The sequence below is a fragment of the Beta vulgaris genome, chromosome 8 (assembly GCF_026745355.1).
Source record: "Beta vulgaris subsp. vulgaris cultivar EL10 chromosome 8, EL10.2, whole genome shotgun sequence".
NCBI lineage: Eukaryota > Viridiplantae > Streptophyta > Magnoliopsida > Caryophyllales > Amaranthaceae > Beta > Beta vulgaris.
The window spans coordinates 47,669,793-47,689,804 of NC_079209.1; the positions used below are offsets into that span (position 1 = coordinate 47,669,793).

The 20,012-nt window shown below is 37.2% G+C and overlaps 1 protein-coding gene across 1 annotated transcript; it reads right to left on the minus strand.

Moving 5' to 3' along the window:
- Nucleotides 1–4,690: 4,690 nt before the first annotated feature.
- On the minus strand, nt 4,691–10,467 carry LOC104909063 (protein phosphatase 2C 50). Its single transcript, XM_010698249.4, has 5 exons — nt 10,163–10,467; nt 8,624–9,669; nt 8,036–8,392; nt 7,832–7,937; nt 4,691–5,346 (listed from the first exon to the last, which is right to left on the minus strand). The coding sequence occupies exons 2-5, from the start codon at nt 9,317–9,319 to the stop codon at nt 5,012–5,014; spliced, it is 1,494 nt and encodes a 497-aa protein (XP_010696551.1). The 5' UTR covers nt 9,320–9,669; nt 10,163–10,467; the 3' UTR covers nt 4,691–5,011.
- Nucleotides 10,468–20,012: the final 9,545 nt, after the last annotated feature.

Consider the following 20,012-nt stretch of genomic DNA (forward strand, 5'->3'; position numbering starts at 1 on the left):
CAAGTGAGAGATGATTAAGAGCAACGTTGATGGAAAGATCACGAGTAAGAAAGTCGAACGGCGAGCGACGCTGACGGAGACGAGTGAGAGTGTCGCTAATGGAAATGAGTGAGAGTGGCGTTGATGGAGTTAGGAGGAGGACGGAGAGAGTCGTTCATCGCTGAGTTTCACGAAGACGGAGGTTGTGCGGAGATCGACAAAGATGATGCAATAAAAGAAGAGAGAGTTAGGGTTTCATAAGAGAGGGGCGTTTGAGAGAGAGTTAAGGTTTCAGAGGGAGGGGGAGTTAGGTTGGAAAGGCGATGAGAAATAATGGAGGTAGTTAGGCTGGAGTTAGTATTTGTGGGAGACGTTGGGTCGTCTCATTTATATGTGGGGGAATCTCATGAGTTTGGGCCAGTTAAAAGGACATTGGGCTTAAAATTTTTTGGGCCATAAACTGGTATGGTTTGAGGGAAAACCGGATCAGTTTGTTAACTGATCCAGTTCTCCTCCAAACCGGACCAGTTTATGGCCCAAAAAATTGTGACAACAAAAAATATTCAAATTTACTGATCCGATTTTGGGAGAAATCGGATCAGTCGACTTTAACTGGTCTGGTTTTGCCTAAACTAAATTAGAGAGGTTGTGACATTTAAGTTTTTTCCACTAGTGTTTAAAGGAAATAATGTGGGTTGATGCAAGGAGTAGAGTTGCGTACAAGGAGTATGATGATGTAGTGTGCTTTGATTCTACGTACCTTACAAATGAATATGAGCTTCCATTATCGAACTTTATGCGTGTAAATTACTAGGGGCAAAGCATTCTTCTCGGTTGTGCTCTAGTCTCTCATGAAAATACGAAGTCGTTTGAGTGGTTATTTAGAACGTGGCTAAATTGTATGGGTGGAAAGTCTCCATCCGAGATTTTGACGGACTAGTGTGCACCAATGTGCAAAGCGTTGTGCCTAATGCTCGGCACTGTTGGTGTCTTTGGCGTATCACTGACAAGTTTTGTGCAAAACTCGGAATCTATTAGGGGTATAAATATTAATTTCAAGGACGAACCGAAAGATTTTGAGGTCAGTTGGACTGCATCTATATTGAAGTACAAGAAGTTGTCCTCTAGTGAGTGGCTGTCAGGTCATTCAAAGTATTATTTAGTTTTGTGTTATGTTTTTGTTGATTTAAATTTAGTTAACAATTGGTGTGTTAATGACTTGAATGTGGTTAGCTTCAAATCCAATAAGGTTTATTTTTTTGGTCTTTACGAGTAAATAGTAGGTGTAATAATGAGTTCCGAAGCTTCTGTTTTATTAAGAAGAAAGAGTTGTAAGTTTAGGGGAAAAAATATAGGGAAAATTGTATACCAGTAGCTGATGTTATGCTGTTGTATTTTTATTGTTATACTGTTATGATTTATGAAGCTGCCATTATGCTATTTTATACTTCAGAGCTCTTGTGTTATGTTGTTATCAAATTTGTTAACAGTAGTTGTGTTATGATTTATGAAGTGTTTAATAGTTTAGAGCTACTGTGTTATTATATATGATGTTTGAAGTGTTTAATTTGTAACCAATAATTATTATTGTATTTGTATTTAGAAATGAAATAAATCGATTTTGTAGATTTATATCGAGAGAGAGGGATGTGGTCCTTACTTATCTAAGGCACATATTTTTGGGCCGGAATGAAAATATAGGGTAAGTTATGCATTAGTGCGTTACAGATTAATTATATAGTTTGTTTATGGTTCTAAAAAGTAAGTATTAACTAAGTTATGGTATAATGTAGGACACCAGAATGTGGACGCGGCGACATGAGCATGAACATGAACATAATAGTTGGGGTATTTCTGCCATCACATCCACACCAAGTGCTGGTATTGGTGTGCCAATGGAGGTAGGTATTGCAAATTTCTACATTTTAATGTTCGTATGTATGAGTTACGTGTCTGGAAACTGAGAATGAAATTTATGATAATGGTAACTTGTTTGAACAATATGGAGAATCGCACAATGGAATTAAAATGGTTGATGGAGACGGTTCGATAGGTTATTTTACGCGACTGCTAAGTAGAGGAGGAGCATACGACGAGAGCCGGTTCGCGAGCATATCTGTTGCGAGCTTTAATGCATTCTAAACCTGTAGATTATTGATTTTGTGTAAACATTTGATTTTCTAACTAGTATTTGGGCCCGGGCGTTGCTCCGGATTGGTACCGTTTTACAAATTTGATATGTATTTTTTTGTTTTCCCTTAAAATATATTAAGGAAAACTCAACATTTAAAAGGTACAAATATAATAATGTGGACACTTAAAACATGATTAAAAGTTGGTTGAGATGGTACTTGTATCATATATAATTGCAAGAGGTCACGGGTTCAAATATTGTTGGAACCTAATTTTACTTTTGTTAATTGACACAACTTATTACTTGTGTACACAGTACACATTGGACAATTCTAGTGGAGTAATAGAGGTGCCACGTGGCGTGTATACATTGTCATGCACGCCTTTTTAATATAGACTAGTTATTAGGCCCGGGCAATTCCCCGGATAAGAAAAATATTCGTTTATTAATATAATACTTTATAATAGTAACACTAAATACAACTTAGTCTAGTGGTTAAAACTTTAGTATATGTATTTGAGGTCTTGAGATCAAACCCTATACTCTGCAATTTCTTAATTTTTTTATTGTACATAACTAACATGAACTAAAACTCCATACGGAGAGCGCCACGTGGTGCAGTTTCTTGTTTTCGCACGCCTTTTAATATATTTGTATAGATGTATAGATATATGACACGCTTATGAGATGAGTAAACTTATATTCAAATATCAATATATGACAGTAAACATTTTTTTGAGTTTGTAAAGATAACTTGAGCAATGAGTGTGTTAAGTGTAGTGGGTGTGGTAGAAATTGGTAAGGTAAAGTTAAAATGACTCGGCCCAATCAGGATGTGTAAGTAGTGGGTGAAATTTAGAAAAGTTATGTTAAACAAAAACAGGTCCTTTTTGATGATAATATAGGTAGAAATTGGTAAAGTTAAAATAAATCGGCCCAATTCCTAATTATAATGTAGTTACTATATGAAAGAAGGCTCCCAAATGTCCCGACCTTTTGTGCCTTTATGAATTTTTTGCAACACGAGTTGCGTGGATGTCGATGATTTGTATCTTATGTGTCTAAAAAAAAACATTTTCATCCAGACTATACAACATTATTTGTCTACGTGTTCAATGACACGAGCTCGTACTTGCTTACTCTAAGGTACGTTCAGTTTTCTTACTGTTTGAATCGAAAACTTTGTAACTCATATCGTTGTATGAGTAAATCAAATCTTAATGTGAGGTACTTGGATTAAGTAGTACATGTATATTTGATTGTGTTTAATTTCCATAATGGTAAAACGAGTGAATTAATTATGCTTATTGATTGTGTTTATTTTCCATACATGTGGTTTCAGTGAATCAATCATGTATTTTTGCTAGCTTTTGTTTATTTTTCATAATCGTGGTTTAATTGAGTAAATCACTCATGTATCTGTGCTTATGTTTAATTTTGAAAATTGTTTGAACAAGTATATTGATCATATGTAATTGTTTGAACATTCTGAAGTGGCTGTTGCTTGTGATCCTAGCCCTGATCACAACTACTACTTTTTGACAATGCGGGACGTTAAGAAGAAGCCTACTACTGTGGAGATATTCTGGATAAAATGCACCACCAAAATTAGGAGGTTGGCTTTGTGAGCTTCTATACAAGGTATTGACCCTGCAAATATTTAGTACCAAAATGATGATTGTATTGTTATGGATGGTAACCTCATCAATGAAGGTATTGTTGATGGTGATATCATTTACGTCGTGCTTGGGTAGTATGAAACATTAAGGTTGCCATGGTATTATTTAACGATTATTATTGTATTAAGTATGGATTATTATGTGTATTATTGGAGCCTGGAGGGTGTTATGTTGTTTAATGAATTTATGTTTCACGATACATGGTATTATGTAACAATCATTATGGTATTGTAATAGGATGGTTATTTCGTAAGAAAGGTATTAAAAAAATGTGTTGATGTTCAGTTGAATCATATTCTAAAATCTTAGTTTAGTTAAATCATATTTCCAAAATGTTCATGTTTAGTTAAATCATATTTCCAAAATGTTAGATCATATTTGATTTGAATCAGATCCGTAGGAAAGTAATTCAGATCTACTAGTAAAAAGAATAAGATCAAATTGAGGTAGACTTCGCCCATCATGTTGGTGGAAAACTGACAGTATACTATAATCAGGTTTGTTTATACGAGAGTGAAGGATGGCTCAGTTGGTTAGAGCTCCCTTCCCGCTTCCCAGAGATCCTGGGATCAATTCTCATCACTTGTCCTTGTGGCTCTCTAAACATAAAAAAAATGCTTGCTTGGTGGAGGTAGTAGGGAACTTACCTTGTGACTTGGAAGTCAAATTCGAACCCCACTACCTACTAGTGCTTGGGAGTAGAAATTCCCTTATCTCCCGTACTCTCAAGCGTTGACCTATGATAAATGTTGGTCCGGTAGGGTTCTTACCAAGGGGTCTCAAAAAACAGAGGATTGAAGTGGATTATAACAGGGACGAAATTCCTGGTAAAATACAGCTAAATCAAGAGAACATTCATCATACAACCAGTAATTATGCACATTCGCACGACAAGAAATATTCTAAAACTATAAACTGTTCATAAAATGATCTTAGTTAGGACTCCAACAGAAGCTAGTATATTCTTGTTGGCTCTGGGGTCTAAAAGGATTATCTGAAATATACTATACATGTTCTTGAGCTACAATCAGCCCATTTTAAAAAGATGGGCTTACAAATATATGTTACAGTCCATGATTATGTAATGTTCCTGAGTGCTGAAAAATATTTCTACCTCATATAACTACAGGTCAAGAGAGGTAAAAAAAAATTAAAAAAAAAAAAAAAAGAAGAAAAGAATTCACATTTTGCCAAAATGAGGTGCAACTTTTTTTACCTTTCATGTTTTGGTTTTGAATTTCCTATTAGGTTTCAAGTCAACCACAATGACAGTAATGTTGTCTTTGCTTCCCTTTTGGAGAGCAAGCTTAGAGAGGTAATCTGCCGCCGCTTGAGCTGCCAAATCAATGCTGTTCCCTCTGTCGGAACTGATATTAGCACCGTTCTTTTTATGCCAGAGAAGAATTCTCCTTCGTGCTGCATCGCAGACTTCTTCATTCGTCAGGACATCCCATAAACCATCACTGGCAAGAATAAGGCAATCATCATCCTTAGCCCGCTGAACTATTGTCACTTCTGGGTCTGGTATAATCCATGGCTTCAAATAACGATCACCTGAAAAAAGGTAAAAAGATATGAGCCTATGATAATTTTCACTGAATAAGCCTCAACAACAGCTGCTCATAGACATTAATGCATCTAATTCCTCAGATCATTTAAATAAAGTTAATATGATATGATAATCCTATGATCCTATCCAAGTAGCATAATTTGAAAAAATCACAGATGGACAGCTTTTCAGTTTCCAGTATATGCCTTTCTACTCAAGGGTCTTGGCACTTTGCAGTACACATTACGACTCATGCATGATCTTGTCAACCCGAGAACTGCAGTGATCAGAGTTGACAAGATCAGTCGTAAGTCACTTGTTCACAATTCCGTCCTATCCCAATGCTGAAGTATTAGACCTTGATAAACCTACTTCTAAGTAAAGCTCTAGGCGTGCCTCAAAAAAAAAAAGTAAAGCTCTAGGCCTCCAACCAAACAATGATGTTTATTGAAGCTGCTCCACATCCCAATAGATACCTAGAATCCTAGTAACATTCTTGTATATGGCCACTTATTCAAGTTACAGCATTTCATTTGAAGTGTTTCAGTTGACTAGCCCTGCAAAGCACACAAAAACCAGCAGTGGTTGCTCTCTGAAAGTAGTACCATCTTCTTGTACAGAAGTGCAAGTGAAACTGTAATCAGCCAAAGCCACCATATTTTGTAAACAAGTTGTGAACTGTGATCAACTTAAATCCTATTGCCTAATGAGATGAAGTCATTGATTTACTTTCACACTTCAGAGTCAAAAGTTATTCACATGAAGGCTGCTTCAAAAGCCAAATCTTTTGATACCGCATAACTGAATCGGATCTTTCAAAATTGTAGAGCAGCAACATGAATTACAAGTATATATACTAGCGTATTTAGGATATAAGCAAATCCTCTTCAGGACAAGGTAACTACCATCAAAACATAAATGTGACAGAAAGAGATGGACAGCAAGGAAGTGCTTAAGAACTATGTTACTCGGCCTCTTCATTTTATCTGAAGTACATGTGTCAGATTGTCAATACTCTGAAAAATATATGGACACCACAACACTTTATTTTGGAGCTAAAATATGAAAAATAAAACATATAAGAAGCCAACTCAAACATTTAGACACATATATGTCTAATACAAGTTTCCAAGTCTCAATAACATAGCTTAAGAATGCTCAATCCCAGTCTAGAAAAAAAGTATAACATTATAACCATGAGGTGCCAGTAGGAAATTAACTAATTCCATTATTCATGTTCTGATTACACAATGGTCGCAAATATATCATGCTTTCCCTTGTAAAAAAAAAATATGGTCAAATGACCTGGATGGAGCAATGATTTCTAAGGACATAGTGGGTGTCAGTCACATAGAATATCCGAAACAATACCCTGTGAAAACTCCAGATAAAAAGCCACAGCTAGGCAAGATAAACAAACAGGTGCCATAATCATTACACTGCTTAAAAAGTCAAAACCATTTTAATGAACCTCTCAAGCTGCACCCAAAAGTCAACCAGTACACTGCTTAAAAAAGAAACTATTTCATGGGCTAAGGATATGAAAATTGCTGTCCTCTCTCCAAACACAAACATACCTTACATTGGCAGAAAGCAATAGGAACTTCATATCAAGATGATGATGATGATATATCCGGTCATCCAGAGAAGTCTACATAAACCACGAGAATGACCTATATCCCATGGAGTGCCATACTGCCATTAGCTAATTGACCATTCCTGGTAATTATTGGGCCATCATACTTTGCTACAGTAACAAAAAATCTGGAAAATGAAATTTTGGAAGACCATGCGTCCAATAACCTATGTCTATACCTTCATATCGGAGATCTCGTTTCTCAATGGCTCACACCACTCAACATCTTGTCTAGAATCACTCCTCTTATCCAAGTAACTAAACATGAGATCACCATATCAAAGAAAATTGTCACGCTAGATTAGCACCGACATACTAACTTGTCACAAGAGAGACATTGCACAACTTACTTTCTGATGTTTGATCCTGTTTCATCTTAATAAATAAAAGCCTAACCTTGTGTAACCAGAGCCACAATAAACTAGATGAAAGAACAATAAAAATCCATTTCGTCCATGAAACAGACATATATAGTCATCTAAGCTTGCCATCCACAAAGTGATGTTACTATACTGCTACTCACCTATAGCATATGGGTGCTATACCATATTATTCACCACTAAAATCTTAAAACTATCCCACAACTGGGTTGTTATTACTGTCTAAGCATAGAAAAGAAGCAGTATATGTCATCACAAATCACAACTAGATACAGGTGTATATTTAACCTCACAACAGTACGGATTTTACATATTTATAAAAATACATGAGAGATCATATTATAAGGAACTGAACTCATAATATACTGAAATCCGTACTTATAGCGGCACGTCATCGTCAAGGCCATCTTCTTGCACTATCATATAAAAGATAAAAGCAAAATCAGAGAAGACTTCCGGTTAAGAAATGCTTACCAATTGATCTTGACATTGCAAGAACACCAAAAACACGGTAGCCATTCCACTGTATAACCTTGCCATCTGCAGCTTCTATCCTGTCCAATTCATCTTTTCGGTCAGGCTGTAAACAGTACAATCTAGATTAGCTTTATGAATCTGTGAAACCATCTACAGCTAATAATCATATGTTAAAAGGAATCGAAATGAAGAAAAACCTACTTTATGGTCAACAGACAGTGGCATGGGTGCTTTTCCACGACAAAGAACAGCCCTAGAATCACCGCAATTAGCAACTATAATATGGGTTGGACAGACAATCGCTACAACCGCAGTTGACCCAACAGTTTCCGGGGCAATAGGCTCCACACTAGCCTCAGACACATTGTTGCTTCCTCCAGGACGCCCTTGTGTGACTCCTCCAACCTCAGCATCAACTTTAAGAAAACAATGTGAAAAAGCCTTCTCCCATTTCTGTTGCAAATTCTCCTCAGATCTTCCACTTAGGATGTTCGCTTTTATAGCTTCAATTTCCTCCACCAATGCTAGATGCAAGCGATCACGGCAATAATTCGCAACCTGAGATGCAAGTAGCAAAACATAAGATGCTATTCACACAAAAATGTTACATTATCACTCTACATATCATTTGTATTCATTTTGTTAAAATTGGCTTTAGGTTTGGGGGTATCCTAGGCAAATCCTAGTTAACTTTTCTTTAGCAAAAGAGTTCCTAGTCTTCCTACACATAAACAATTCAAAACACAGGCAACATGGGAAGAGAATTGAAGGGAAGAGATAACTATGTACCTGACATCCCCCATGTCCATCATATACACCATACAAGTGTGCAAACTGGCTTAAGCTTTCAGCTATTCCATTCAATACAGTTTCACCCATCAACATTTTGGCAGGAATTCTGTGGAAATATGGCACAGCTGCCAGAGCATCTTCCATCTCCGGCCTTCGACCACAGATTGATGTGAACCCCCACAGGGGCACAGATTCCATATCAAACGCACACTGGCTGCTCATTGTTCTGATTATTCTTTCATGGTTTACTTCATCTCCAGCCAACAAGGTAGAGTCACGTACTTCATTATCCTCCACATCAAGATCCTCTGCCACTGCCAATACATCATCTTTAACAGGTTTACTAGAATCAGCTGTGACTCCAGATTCTTGAACACTCTTATCTAGATCCACCTCAGCCCGTGAATGGGGTACAGAATTAGACTCAAATGCCAAAATCTCCTCACCATTGATGCTACTTATCTCACTACTCACAGGTTCAAAGCTTGAAGATAACCCTTCGTCTCCAATTTCCTGATCCATGTTATCGCCAGAAGCACAACAACTATCATTTTCAGTTAACCCTCCAGAAGAATCAGGCACCCTGTCATTCTCTTTATCACAAAAGGGCTCCTTCACGACTACCAGTTTTGCTACTGTATTTTCACAATAGGAGACATCTTCCCCCATCAAAGAAGAATCCTCGGGCATCATCGTAGAATAACCTCGTAACAAAACTTAAAACTAGATTTCCTTTTGGCCTAGTGATATGCTAGAAGCTATAAGTATCTTCACTTCACTAATGAATAGAGTACCCATTACAAATAACCGTAAGCTCATCGCTCCTGCTATGTCGTCCACTGAATCCCGTTTTCCCATACTGATCAATCTGACTATCCACTCTCCCACCCAAAACTGAAGCACACCCCAGTTCAGTCTCTACCTCTTTCTCTCTCCCTCTCCTACCATAGTCTCTTACTTGACACAAGAAACACCAAATTCTAGACAGCCAGAAGTGTTAATCACCAACAAGAACCACCATAAAAGTTGACCAATCCCAGTATCTACAAACAGTGAATTACAAAAACAGAAAACTGGGCAGTTAAATAAACTGATTAAATATGATTCTCAGCATCTAATATCTGTATAACAAGAATTACACAACATCATATATATGGGTTTCAATCACCAAAACAATTTTAATCCCCTAATACAAGCAACTAGCAGTAAAGAAGCAATAAGTGGAGCACCCAAATCTAACCATCAAAATGAGACTCCCATGATAAATTTTTCACCAATGAACAACCCACCCAATAAAATGATAAAGCAAAGAATACCCAATTTCCCTCTTTCTTTCTAAGTCACACACAAGGACACAATTTTCAGAAACTTGTGATCCAGAAAAATTTCCAACGACCCAAAAAGCAAAAGTTAATCAAATTTATAATAGGAAAAAGAAAGCAGAAAAAAGGGGAGTCATGAAAAAGAAAAGGACAAAAAAGGGGTAAAGAAATCACAAGAATGTCCACTCCAAAAAAGTCCAACAAGATTTATTACCCAGATCTGAGGCTATCTTTGCTTCACTGAATCTGTTTCTTTCTCTCTCCAAAAACTCCAGAAATAGTAGCAGTGATTGTTGTTGGTGTTGTTGTTGCAGTTCTTTTGGGGAAGTTTCTTTCAAAGTTCACCAAACCCAATTAAAAATAAATCCAACACTGCTCAGCTATAAAATCCGATCCAAAAAACTGCTTGCAATAAAAGCGAAAACCCAAGAAAGTAGTGATATTGATACCAAGTAATAGTGTATTTTGGAAGGGAAGAGGACCCTTGTTTGTTTGTTTGTTCTCGTGCTAATTTTCTTCCATGTAAAAATGCCACCTGTGTGCTTCTTGATAAGGTTAAACATAAACCATAAACCATCTGTAGTGGTGTCAGGTTGTCAAACAGATTCTGGGTATACCCATGGCGAATCAGGTCAGATCCGAACAGGTCAGGACTCTGATTGTCAGTGCCCCAAGTCATAATTGGTCTAGTTTTGTTCAACTGGATCGAGTACATGTGAATCATTGGATTTTCGGGTGCCGGACAGGTCCGAGCGTTCCATTTACAAGTCGATTCATTCTCGGATATGATCACCCATTGACATTTTTTTTTCACCGAGTTTGCGCAGGTCGTATTTAGGTTTCATGTACGGTTGCGTTAGGTCAAATGTATTCGGGTTGAATTAGTAATGACCTTAGTTCGATCATTGTGAAACATCGGGTCCATTCGCTATTGAACGTTAATTCAACTTCGGGTAACTCCCGATTGGGCCATCTTGATTTTGTTATGGATTTTGTAAACGAATCATATTAATAAAAGTATTAAGATCGACATGTATATACATATGTGTGTGTGCGATAAATATATAGATGACAACGAAAAACCAATAAAAACATTATTGATTACTGTGGTGTTTAGTGTATTCCCTTAATCAACTCTTATTTCGAATAATCAACTGCTTAAAACCACTCTAATGAGTAAACGAGTAGAAAGACTCTTCATATGTTCAAATATTATATATTATAACCAACGACAATAATAACGAGTAGACGATCAATCCCAAACTTTATATAAATCAATGTGTCTTATATATATGTGATTATATAGAAACTATTCCTCTACACATTGATTTAGTAGCCTAATAAGAATATGACTACTTACAATAATAATAACAATATAAATACTAATACTAACAGTAATAGTAGCAACAATGCTAATAATAGCAATAACAATAACGAATATAACGCGGTATATATGTATTTTTTTTTTTTTGACAAAGAGAGAAAAACCAGAAATTATAAACTAGTAGTGGTGAATTGCGAACAAGTTCTACCACACTGTTGAGTTATATCATGCGCTCCTTAAACTTGTTGGCGATTCACCTTTAAGAGAAAACACCATGAAAAGGATAAAGCGTCTTGCTTGATCTTGTTAATAGTCCAGAAAAGCGATGTCGGCACCGCTAAAGAGGATTGTAGCGCAGAAATAAGGTTTGAGCAGTCGGTAAGAAAGGTAACGTGCTGCAAGCCTTGCCCGTGGGCCCACTGTAAGGCTTGAAGAAACGTTTGGCTTTCTGCATGGAGTGTTGAACTAGCTAAACCAGAGTTGTCCCTAGATGAACCTCAAGAAAGCCTAGCGGAGCATGCAGATCTTGTTCCGGGCGATAAAGAAATCTGAGATTGTTAAAACACGGTAAAGATGCAAGTCGAGAGTCTACTTGAGTAATATCCTGAAGTTGTCCTAAAACGCAGGCCACATCAGGGTCTATACTACGAAAAAGGCGTTCATTGCGATGCAGCCATAAACTCCAAAGGAGCCAAATAAACCTTTTAAGGTTTGAACCCTACGTATTATCCTTGCTATTATAAAGCCGGATATGTGTAGCAACCCAATCAGAGCAATGAATTAGGGTACCATGTTGAATTTGAAAAGGAAGAGTGAGTTGTTGCCAGGTTTGTTGAGCTATGAGACACACTTGAAAAAGGTGTTGTAGAGTTTCAGTTTCTTGATGGCAAATGTCACAATAAAGATCAATAGGGATCTTTCGTTTAACCATCTGCTCCTTTGTAGGTAATTTATCAAGCAAGATGCGCCAGAGAAAGTATTTCCATTTTGGGAGGACAGGAAGATGCCATAGAATTTTATATACCTTTAGATTTACTTCCCTTAGACGACTAGAAGAATGAAGAGGGATTTGTTATCGCAGCAAACATGCATAAGTTGTTTTAGTTGTGAATTGACCAGAAAAGTGATGAGTCAAAACCATAAATCATCCCTCGACTGGTAGGGAAGTTCAGTTGAGAGCACACCTTTAGCATCTTCAAAAGAGAAAAAGGATCTGACCAAGGTTGTTTTCCATACCTTGTTTTCTACATCAATGAAATATCTAACACGAGAGTTTGCTATTTGACGTAGGGAAACTGAACTTTTCGCGATTGGAACTCGACCATTTAACCAAGCAGTAGAAAAGGTTTTTAGAGACATCCCATTTCCAAGCTTCCAAGAGCAATTCTTAAATAATGAACCTTCTGCTATTTGTAGTCCTTTTAAACCCCAAGATCTATTTGCTCCTAACTTGCGAACATACAAACATTAGATAATGATAATGGCTTGATAGAGCGATAGAAAGTAGACAACAAACAATTTGGTTTGGTATGCATATACCATACTTTTTTCATAAGGTATGTTTGATTAAGAACCTGGAGGGACCGAACTCCTTAACCCCCTAACCCTTTTGGAAGATGAACCTGTTGTTGTTTAACTAGAGGTGATCATGGGCCGGGCCGGGCCGCAGCCAAAAAAATTTGCCCACTGGTCGGGCCGGGCCTAAATTGCGGGCCGGATTGTTGTGTCCAAAGCCCGCTATTTCGGGCCTAAATTAGCGGGCTTTTGCGGGCTAAAACGGGCCGGGTAAAAAAATAGACTAAAAAGTCGTTTTTGGCTTGCCCAAAGCCCGCCCAAAGCAAAAAAAAATATGGGGAGGCCAGGCCGGGCCCGGCTCGCGGGCCGAAAAATCTGCCCAAAACCCGGCCCAAAAACGGGCCGGGCCAAAATGATCACCTCTATGTTTAACCTAGTGAATACTCGATCTATCATTGTTTGACCATAAGAAAGCTATTATCATAGAGTCAAGGCGATTCGTTATCGATACAGGTTTTGCAAAAACTGATATAATGTGGAAAATCATGACTATTAGAACTGTGTTGATGAGAATCACTTTAGTTGGCATAGAGAGAAACACATTATTCCAACTTAGTAGTTTCTGTGAGAGCATATCAATAAGGAAGTGAAAGTGTGCTCTCTTTGAGTGCTGAATGTCCAAGGGTACACCAAGGTGAGAAACAATATTATCCTTACGGTCCATATGCAGAATCCTTTTAAACATACTTTGAGAGCTATATAGTAGATGTATTTGGACTAAATTTGATATAGGACTTTTGGAAATTTATTTTAGACCCAGAAATGAGGCAAAACCGGTTGCTAATATTCTGTATATGAAGACAAGCATCTTGTGATGTTTTAAAGAAAAGCAAAGCATCATCAGCAAAAAGCAAGTGAGAAATCGAAGGACCTCGCCTTGCCATTTTTATGCCTTTGAACATATTTAGGTCCTCCCCGAGTGTGAGCATTCTAGAATATATATCCATACATAAAATAAATAAGTATGGGGAAAGCGGATCAGCTTGTCAAAGTCCACACTTTAAATAAAAGGGTGGAGATACAACCCCATTCAGTAGAATTTTGAAAGAGACCGACGACACACAATCCGGGATCCATTTCGTCTAATTAGTTGGGAACCCATAGGCTTGTAATACTGCCCCAAGAAAATTCCAATATATTCAATCATAAGCTTTGTTAAGATCAATCTTAACAGCAGCATACAAATTTTTAGTGTTAGTTTGACGATTGATAAAAATGGAGCAACTCTTGAGATAATAACACATTGTCTGTCATGTTTCTTCCTGGAACAAAGGCATGATCAAATGGAGAGATAAGTGTCGATAGCATATGCTTCATTCAAAAAACTAGACACTTGGCTATACACTTGTAAATGGTATTGCGTAGACTAATTGGGCGTAACTGAGACACCTCTGTAGGGTTAGGGACTTTATGTAACATCACTAGGAGGGTATTATTCCATGCTTAGCTTTGAGAAGAAAACCATTTTGGAAAAGACCTTGAATTGCCATATTGATGTCACTTCCAATGAGATCCCAATGCCCTTTATAAAACTCAGCCGTAAACTCATCTGGTCCCGGGGATTTAGAATCAGCAATCGAAAACATAGCATGCTTAATCTCATCATGGCTAAATAGTTGCGAGAGAGCCTCTTGTTGATTCGCAGAAAGTGAGGGTAAATCAAGTTCTCTCAAAACTTGATTTGTTTCATCATTACTACCAGGCGAACTATCATTTGAGTAAATGGCCATCCAATAATCATGCACAATATTCTTAATATGTTGGGAACCGGTAGCCCAATTGCTTTGAACATCCTTAAGACACATTACATCATTCCTTGTTTTACGCTTGCGGATCTTTGAGTATAATAAATGTGAAGGGCAGTCCCCCAATAACATTCATTGAAGCTTCATCCTTTGTTTCCAATATAGGAAACCTTTTTCAATATTAGGATATGTTGATATAATAGACTGTATATAGTCTTGATCACTAGTCATGGTTTGAACTCGTTGTCCTATTTCTGCAATGTCTGAGCTTAGTTGTTTCCAATTTATCCCATGAAGCTTCTTGTGTTGCAAGCACCAAATTCACAATTTTTTTTTTGAATTAAATCAAGCTTACTTTGAATTACAAACATCAAAGAACCTCGAAAGAACCTTGACCAAACTCCCGTAATAATCTCAATGACTTGAGTCATTAGAGCCATGAGATTGATCATACGTAGTGTAAATAATAGCGGCATGATCCGAGCATAAAATAGGTTAATGGTGAACAACATGATCTGGGAACAAGGTGAGCCATAATGTAGTCACATAAGCTCTATCAAGTCTCTCTAATAGTAAGGAAGTCCCTAATTGCTTGTTTGTCCAGGTAAAACGTGGTCCTTGGAAGGGTACCTCTAGCATGTTAGATTTAAATCTCCAGCTCACAAAATCATTCCAGCCACGTATAGTACTAGATACACCAAGCTTATCTTCATATTTTTCAACTTGGTTAAAATCTCCAATATTCATGCAATAAGGCATAGGTTGCAGGTACTGAAGCAAATGATCCCAAACTACTGCCCTATAATAACCGAGGCCCCATAAAAGAAACAAATATTCCATTGAATCCCATCTGGTTGACATACAATACATAAGATAAAATTTTGACAGGCATGGATAATATAGACTTGATAACTAGTAAACCCTAACACTACTAAACCTCCTCTTGATCCTACAGCATCAATTCCAGCAACAAAAGTCGGATGCAAGGGACTAAACTTAGTTTGAGCTAGACTAATAGATGTTTTAGTTTCTGACAAGCAAATAAACACAGGTTTATGCGTAGTAAAAAGCCAAAACACATACGCATACGCAAGGGAATTATCACTAGAGATTCCCCTTGCATTCCAAGCTACTATTTTCATAAAAACCTTATAGGCTGTATAAGGTCAGCCCCAACACCTTCAGGAGGATATAGTGAGAGAACCATCGAACTCCATGTCATCGTTGCTGTCAGCAGGAACAGAAGTTGAAGTAGATGCTTCATTGTTGCTTTTAAACTTCTTAAGAAAGAGAAGAAAATCCGGCCCAGCATAACGTTTAGTAGCATTAGAGACTCTCGAAGTAATCTCAATACCAGCTTCAACACCAAAATCCTCTGCCATAGTTATATCTGTAATGGACTTTGGTTTCAATTGGACTTCACCTTTATCAATCCACCACATGTTGACACCCCTCTGCTTTCCCACCTTTCCCATTTAACACGACGACGTTTAAGAGCCCAATCAATGGCAATATAACTTGGATGCATAGTCTCGATATCCACACCAATAGACTTGCTCCTTGTTAATTCAGATCCCTCTTTTTCTTTCTGGGCCATACACTAGTAGCAAGGTGAAATCCATGTAATATATGCTGGGTCCGAGGAGTTTGTGGGGAGTTTAGAGAGTCCTCCTCTGATATAGGTCTCTCTTGAGACGGTGATGATTGCGTGAAAGATGAAAAATGCGAATTTGGGGAGTGATGAAATGTTGTTGTAGGATGAACTCTAGACCGTTGGGCAAACGAATGTAACATAGTACGTAGCCTTTGCCTTGCATGGGAGAGAGAACCAGACTGGGGGGTGATACTAATAGGTTGCAAAGGTCGAGATTAATTGGGTCACTCTAGGCAGAACGGGATCCTTGAGCCACTACCTCCTGAAGAAGGCCCGAATTAATTTGTTACGAGGCCTCTTGAACTTGAACTTGAGGGACTGGTTCCCCATGTCTTTGCTGGGCCCACTCATCTATACCCAGGGCTTGAAAGAGAGTTTGACGAGCCTCGGGTTGAGTGTGAGATGACTCATCTCGCGTTTGCAAGTTAGGAACAATACTTGGAGCTAAATAACCTTGAGCTTGAGAAGGATAAAATTGAGCATACGAGTCCAAAGATAGCCCAAACCTTCTTTCTGGGGACTGGATCGGATGTATTTCCTCATTTACTCCCCCTATAATATGAACCTCCTCATTTCTGGAGCATCTGCAGGGGAGATAATGGTCACTAAAATTTTCCTCGCCCGAGAAATATTGATCAGAATCCCCAGAGCGCGAGCCTGAAAGAAATTCTTGATGGCCTGAATTATCATCACTTCCTGAATACGAGTGAGGCCGATTTCTTGGATAATCTTCTTGATCTTCAATATTTTGCAATAAATTTACTTGCATGTTCCGAAAACGAAACCGATCCGGAAGTCCATCAATAATATTTGTGTAATAGGCTAGGCTCATAGCTCCATAAAGGACTCACCTTCCAGAGTGCTCTAGTTCAGCAACCCAAATTCGAATACGACGGTGGGCTTCGTAATCAGATAATTGATAAGAGCTGGTATAATTTCTTGCACAACCACACTTTTTGCAAAACCTGAAAACCCCCTCATAACGAAAATAAACCCAAATTACCTGAGAGTTGTAAAGAGGTAAAAAACAACCTGGGATGAGGGGCTTAGAAAGACCAATTAACATCTGAGCGCAGAATTCCGGGTCAACCGACAAATCTATCGGTTCATCCGACATACTTTCAATGAATCCTACATGCCGCAACGCTTGCATTGCTCTTGCATTTGATAAATAACCCAGAGGAAGACCAGCTACGCGAACCCAGAGTCTTGCATGGTGAAAATTTATACTTTGAGGAACAACAATCAATGACAAGCCCGAAACGTGACTATACGACTATCAATTATTGTGGTATGCTCTTGGAGTAAGGCCTCCACATCGGCTCTATGGCTGCATGTAAATATATAATAGTCTCCAGTTCGCTGAATAGTTATTGAACCATGTTTAACCCATTGCGCATTTATAAGACCCTGAACCAAACTGGGTGCTGGAGGATTGGGGCCAAAGAAATGGCCTAAAACTGAAAGATTCCAATTTACACGATTTAATGAGGAAGTGTCTGGTGGGGGATCAATTAATGCTCCCATACGAAAATTTCGGAACTTAGATGCTCCTTTCATGGTAATATTGAAGAAAATTTTAGAAAGAGGAGAATGAAGATGGCAAGACAAGGATGAAGTGGTAGTGAGTAATTGTACTAGAGGAAAACTGGAGGTAGTTATAATAAATAGGCTGAAGAAGTCGCAGTTTTGGAGAACACGACATTGTAATGTTTGGCGTGCAAATACCTGATTGGTGCTTTCATGCATGAGAAACAAATGCAAGATCTAGTGGAGCTTATAAAGTGTAAACCTAGTAAATACTATTCCCAGAGAAAGCTACGCAACCTGATTGGGAGAGATTGAAATATATGTATTATGTTGTGACTATATATGATAAAGTATAAACAAACTATTTTATCAATATGTTTGAACATTTTAGTATAAAATTGGTATCAAAATAATTGTAAAACCAATCTAATACTCTACTAATTATAGATTGAGTATAACGACTCTTTATATGTTGTAACATTATAACAAATGACAATCATATGTTTATAATTATGGTTCATATGAGGCCTCAATGATTATAACGAGGGTTTATATGTTGTACAATAAGAATAAACATAACAATAGTTTATATAAATGAGTAGTAATGTTACTATATTAAGACTTAGATTACTGGCTAAGGGCTTATTGCATTTATGCGTTATTACTCCAACGGAGTATGTAATCACTAATGATCAATCATCAAATGATTACGTCAAATCAACTTGTGTATGTGAACATTCGGTTATAAATTTATCGTAATAAATCCCAACTTTTTCATTCTTTGTAAAATTCTAACTTGTTAAAAATCAAAATTAAGAAGTTACTCCCTCCATTTCCCAAAGATCTTCCTTGTTACTGTTCCTACAGATACCAAGGAGGATCCACTTGTGTGGGGTGGGTAAAGTAGGAGAGAGAAAGGGGTTAAGATGAATAAAATAATAAAAGGGGTTAAAGTAGGAGAGAGAAAGGGAGTAAAATTGAATTAATAATGTAATGGTGGACCATATGATAGGGACATGAGAGGGTAAAAAGGGGAAAACAAATTTCAAATAAGGAATAAAGTAAAAGATGGAAGATCTTTTGGAAACGCGCATAAACGGAAAGAGGGAAGATCTTTAGGAAACGGAGGGAGTATTTGTTAGCAAGGTTAATCTACCATAAGCCAATAAGTTAATAACTACTTACTTCATAAAAAAAGTTGTTACTATATAAGATTAATGAATGTATCAATATAGGTTATAAACTAATTGAAGATAATAATACACTATTTTACCCAATAGTCTTCATATGAAATGCATTTCGAAACTATTAACATGTATTTGTATTGAAACAAGTTGTTATCTGACGAGATCAATGAATGTATCATTGTAAGCCGATAATCTAAGTCAATATAACACTACATATATGTTCACTTAAATAAATATAATCATATTATTACTTAATTGAGGTATAAACTGATAGTTGTATAAGTAACGCTATAAGATCTAATTAAAATTTAGAAACTCAATTCATAACTCTAATTAAATAGTAATAATTATTACAATAATAATAGTTATATTATGCTAATTAATAAATAATAGTTATACTTAAATACTAATCGTAATCACTTCAGTAAAAATAACCAAAATTTTAAATTATAATAATTGACTAATAATTAAAGTTAGTAAAAGTTACTAAACCAAGACAAGAGTTAGTAAGATTATAGGAATACAAGATTACCAATCATGTGCTAGGTCATCAATCCATGTACTAGATCATTCTCTTTTCCTATTGGCCAACGAATAATATTCTGGATCATGAATTAGAACCCTTCATTTGAAAAATATGAAAAATCTAACCATCAATCTCTCAAACCCATCTCTCCCACTTCCATCGTCTCTCTCCATCACTTCTCTCTAAAACCCTAATTTCCCACTCATTCTCCTCAGCCTACCACCCCTCAAACCATCCACTCCTCTCTCGCCACACTCTCAACCACCACGCACCCTCTCGTCTTCGCCATCGTTGAGCTGCGATTTTCGAAGCTCCGGTCAAGCTAGGGTTTTGGATCTCTAATTTCATTTTTATTCATGAATGATTTTCGATTTATATTTTTGTAATTGTTTTTATTATTTATGTCAAATGTATGATGTTGTGATATTTTATTGATAATTACAATTCTATGAGCTTTCTTTTCTACTCCCAAGCCCACTACTTTCTTTTCTACTTTCTCTCTCCTCCTTCCCTCGTCTCCCTC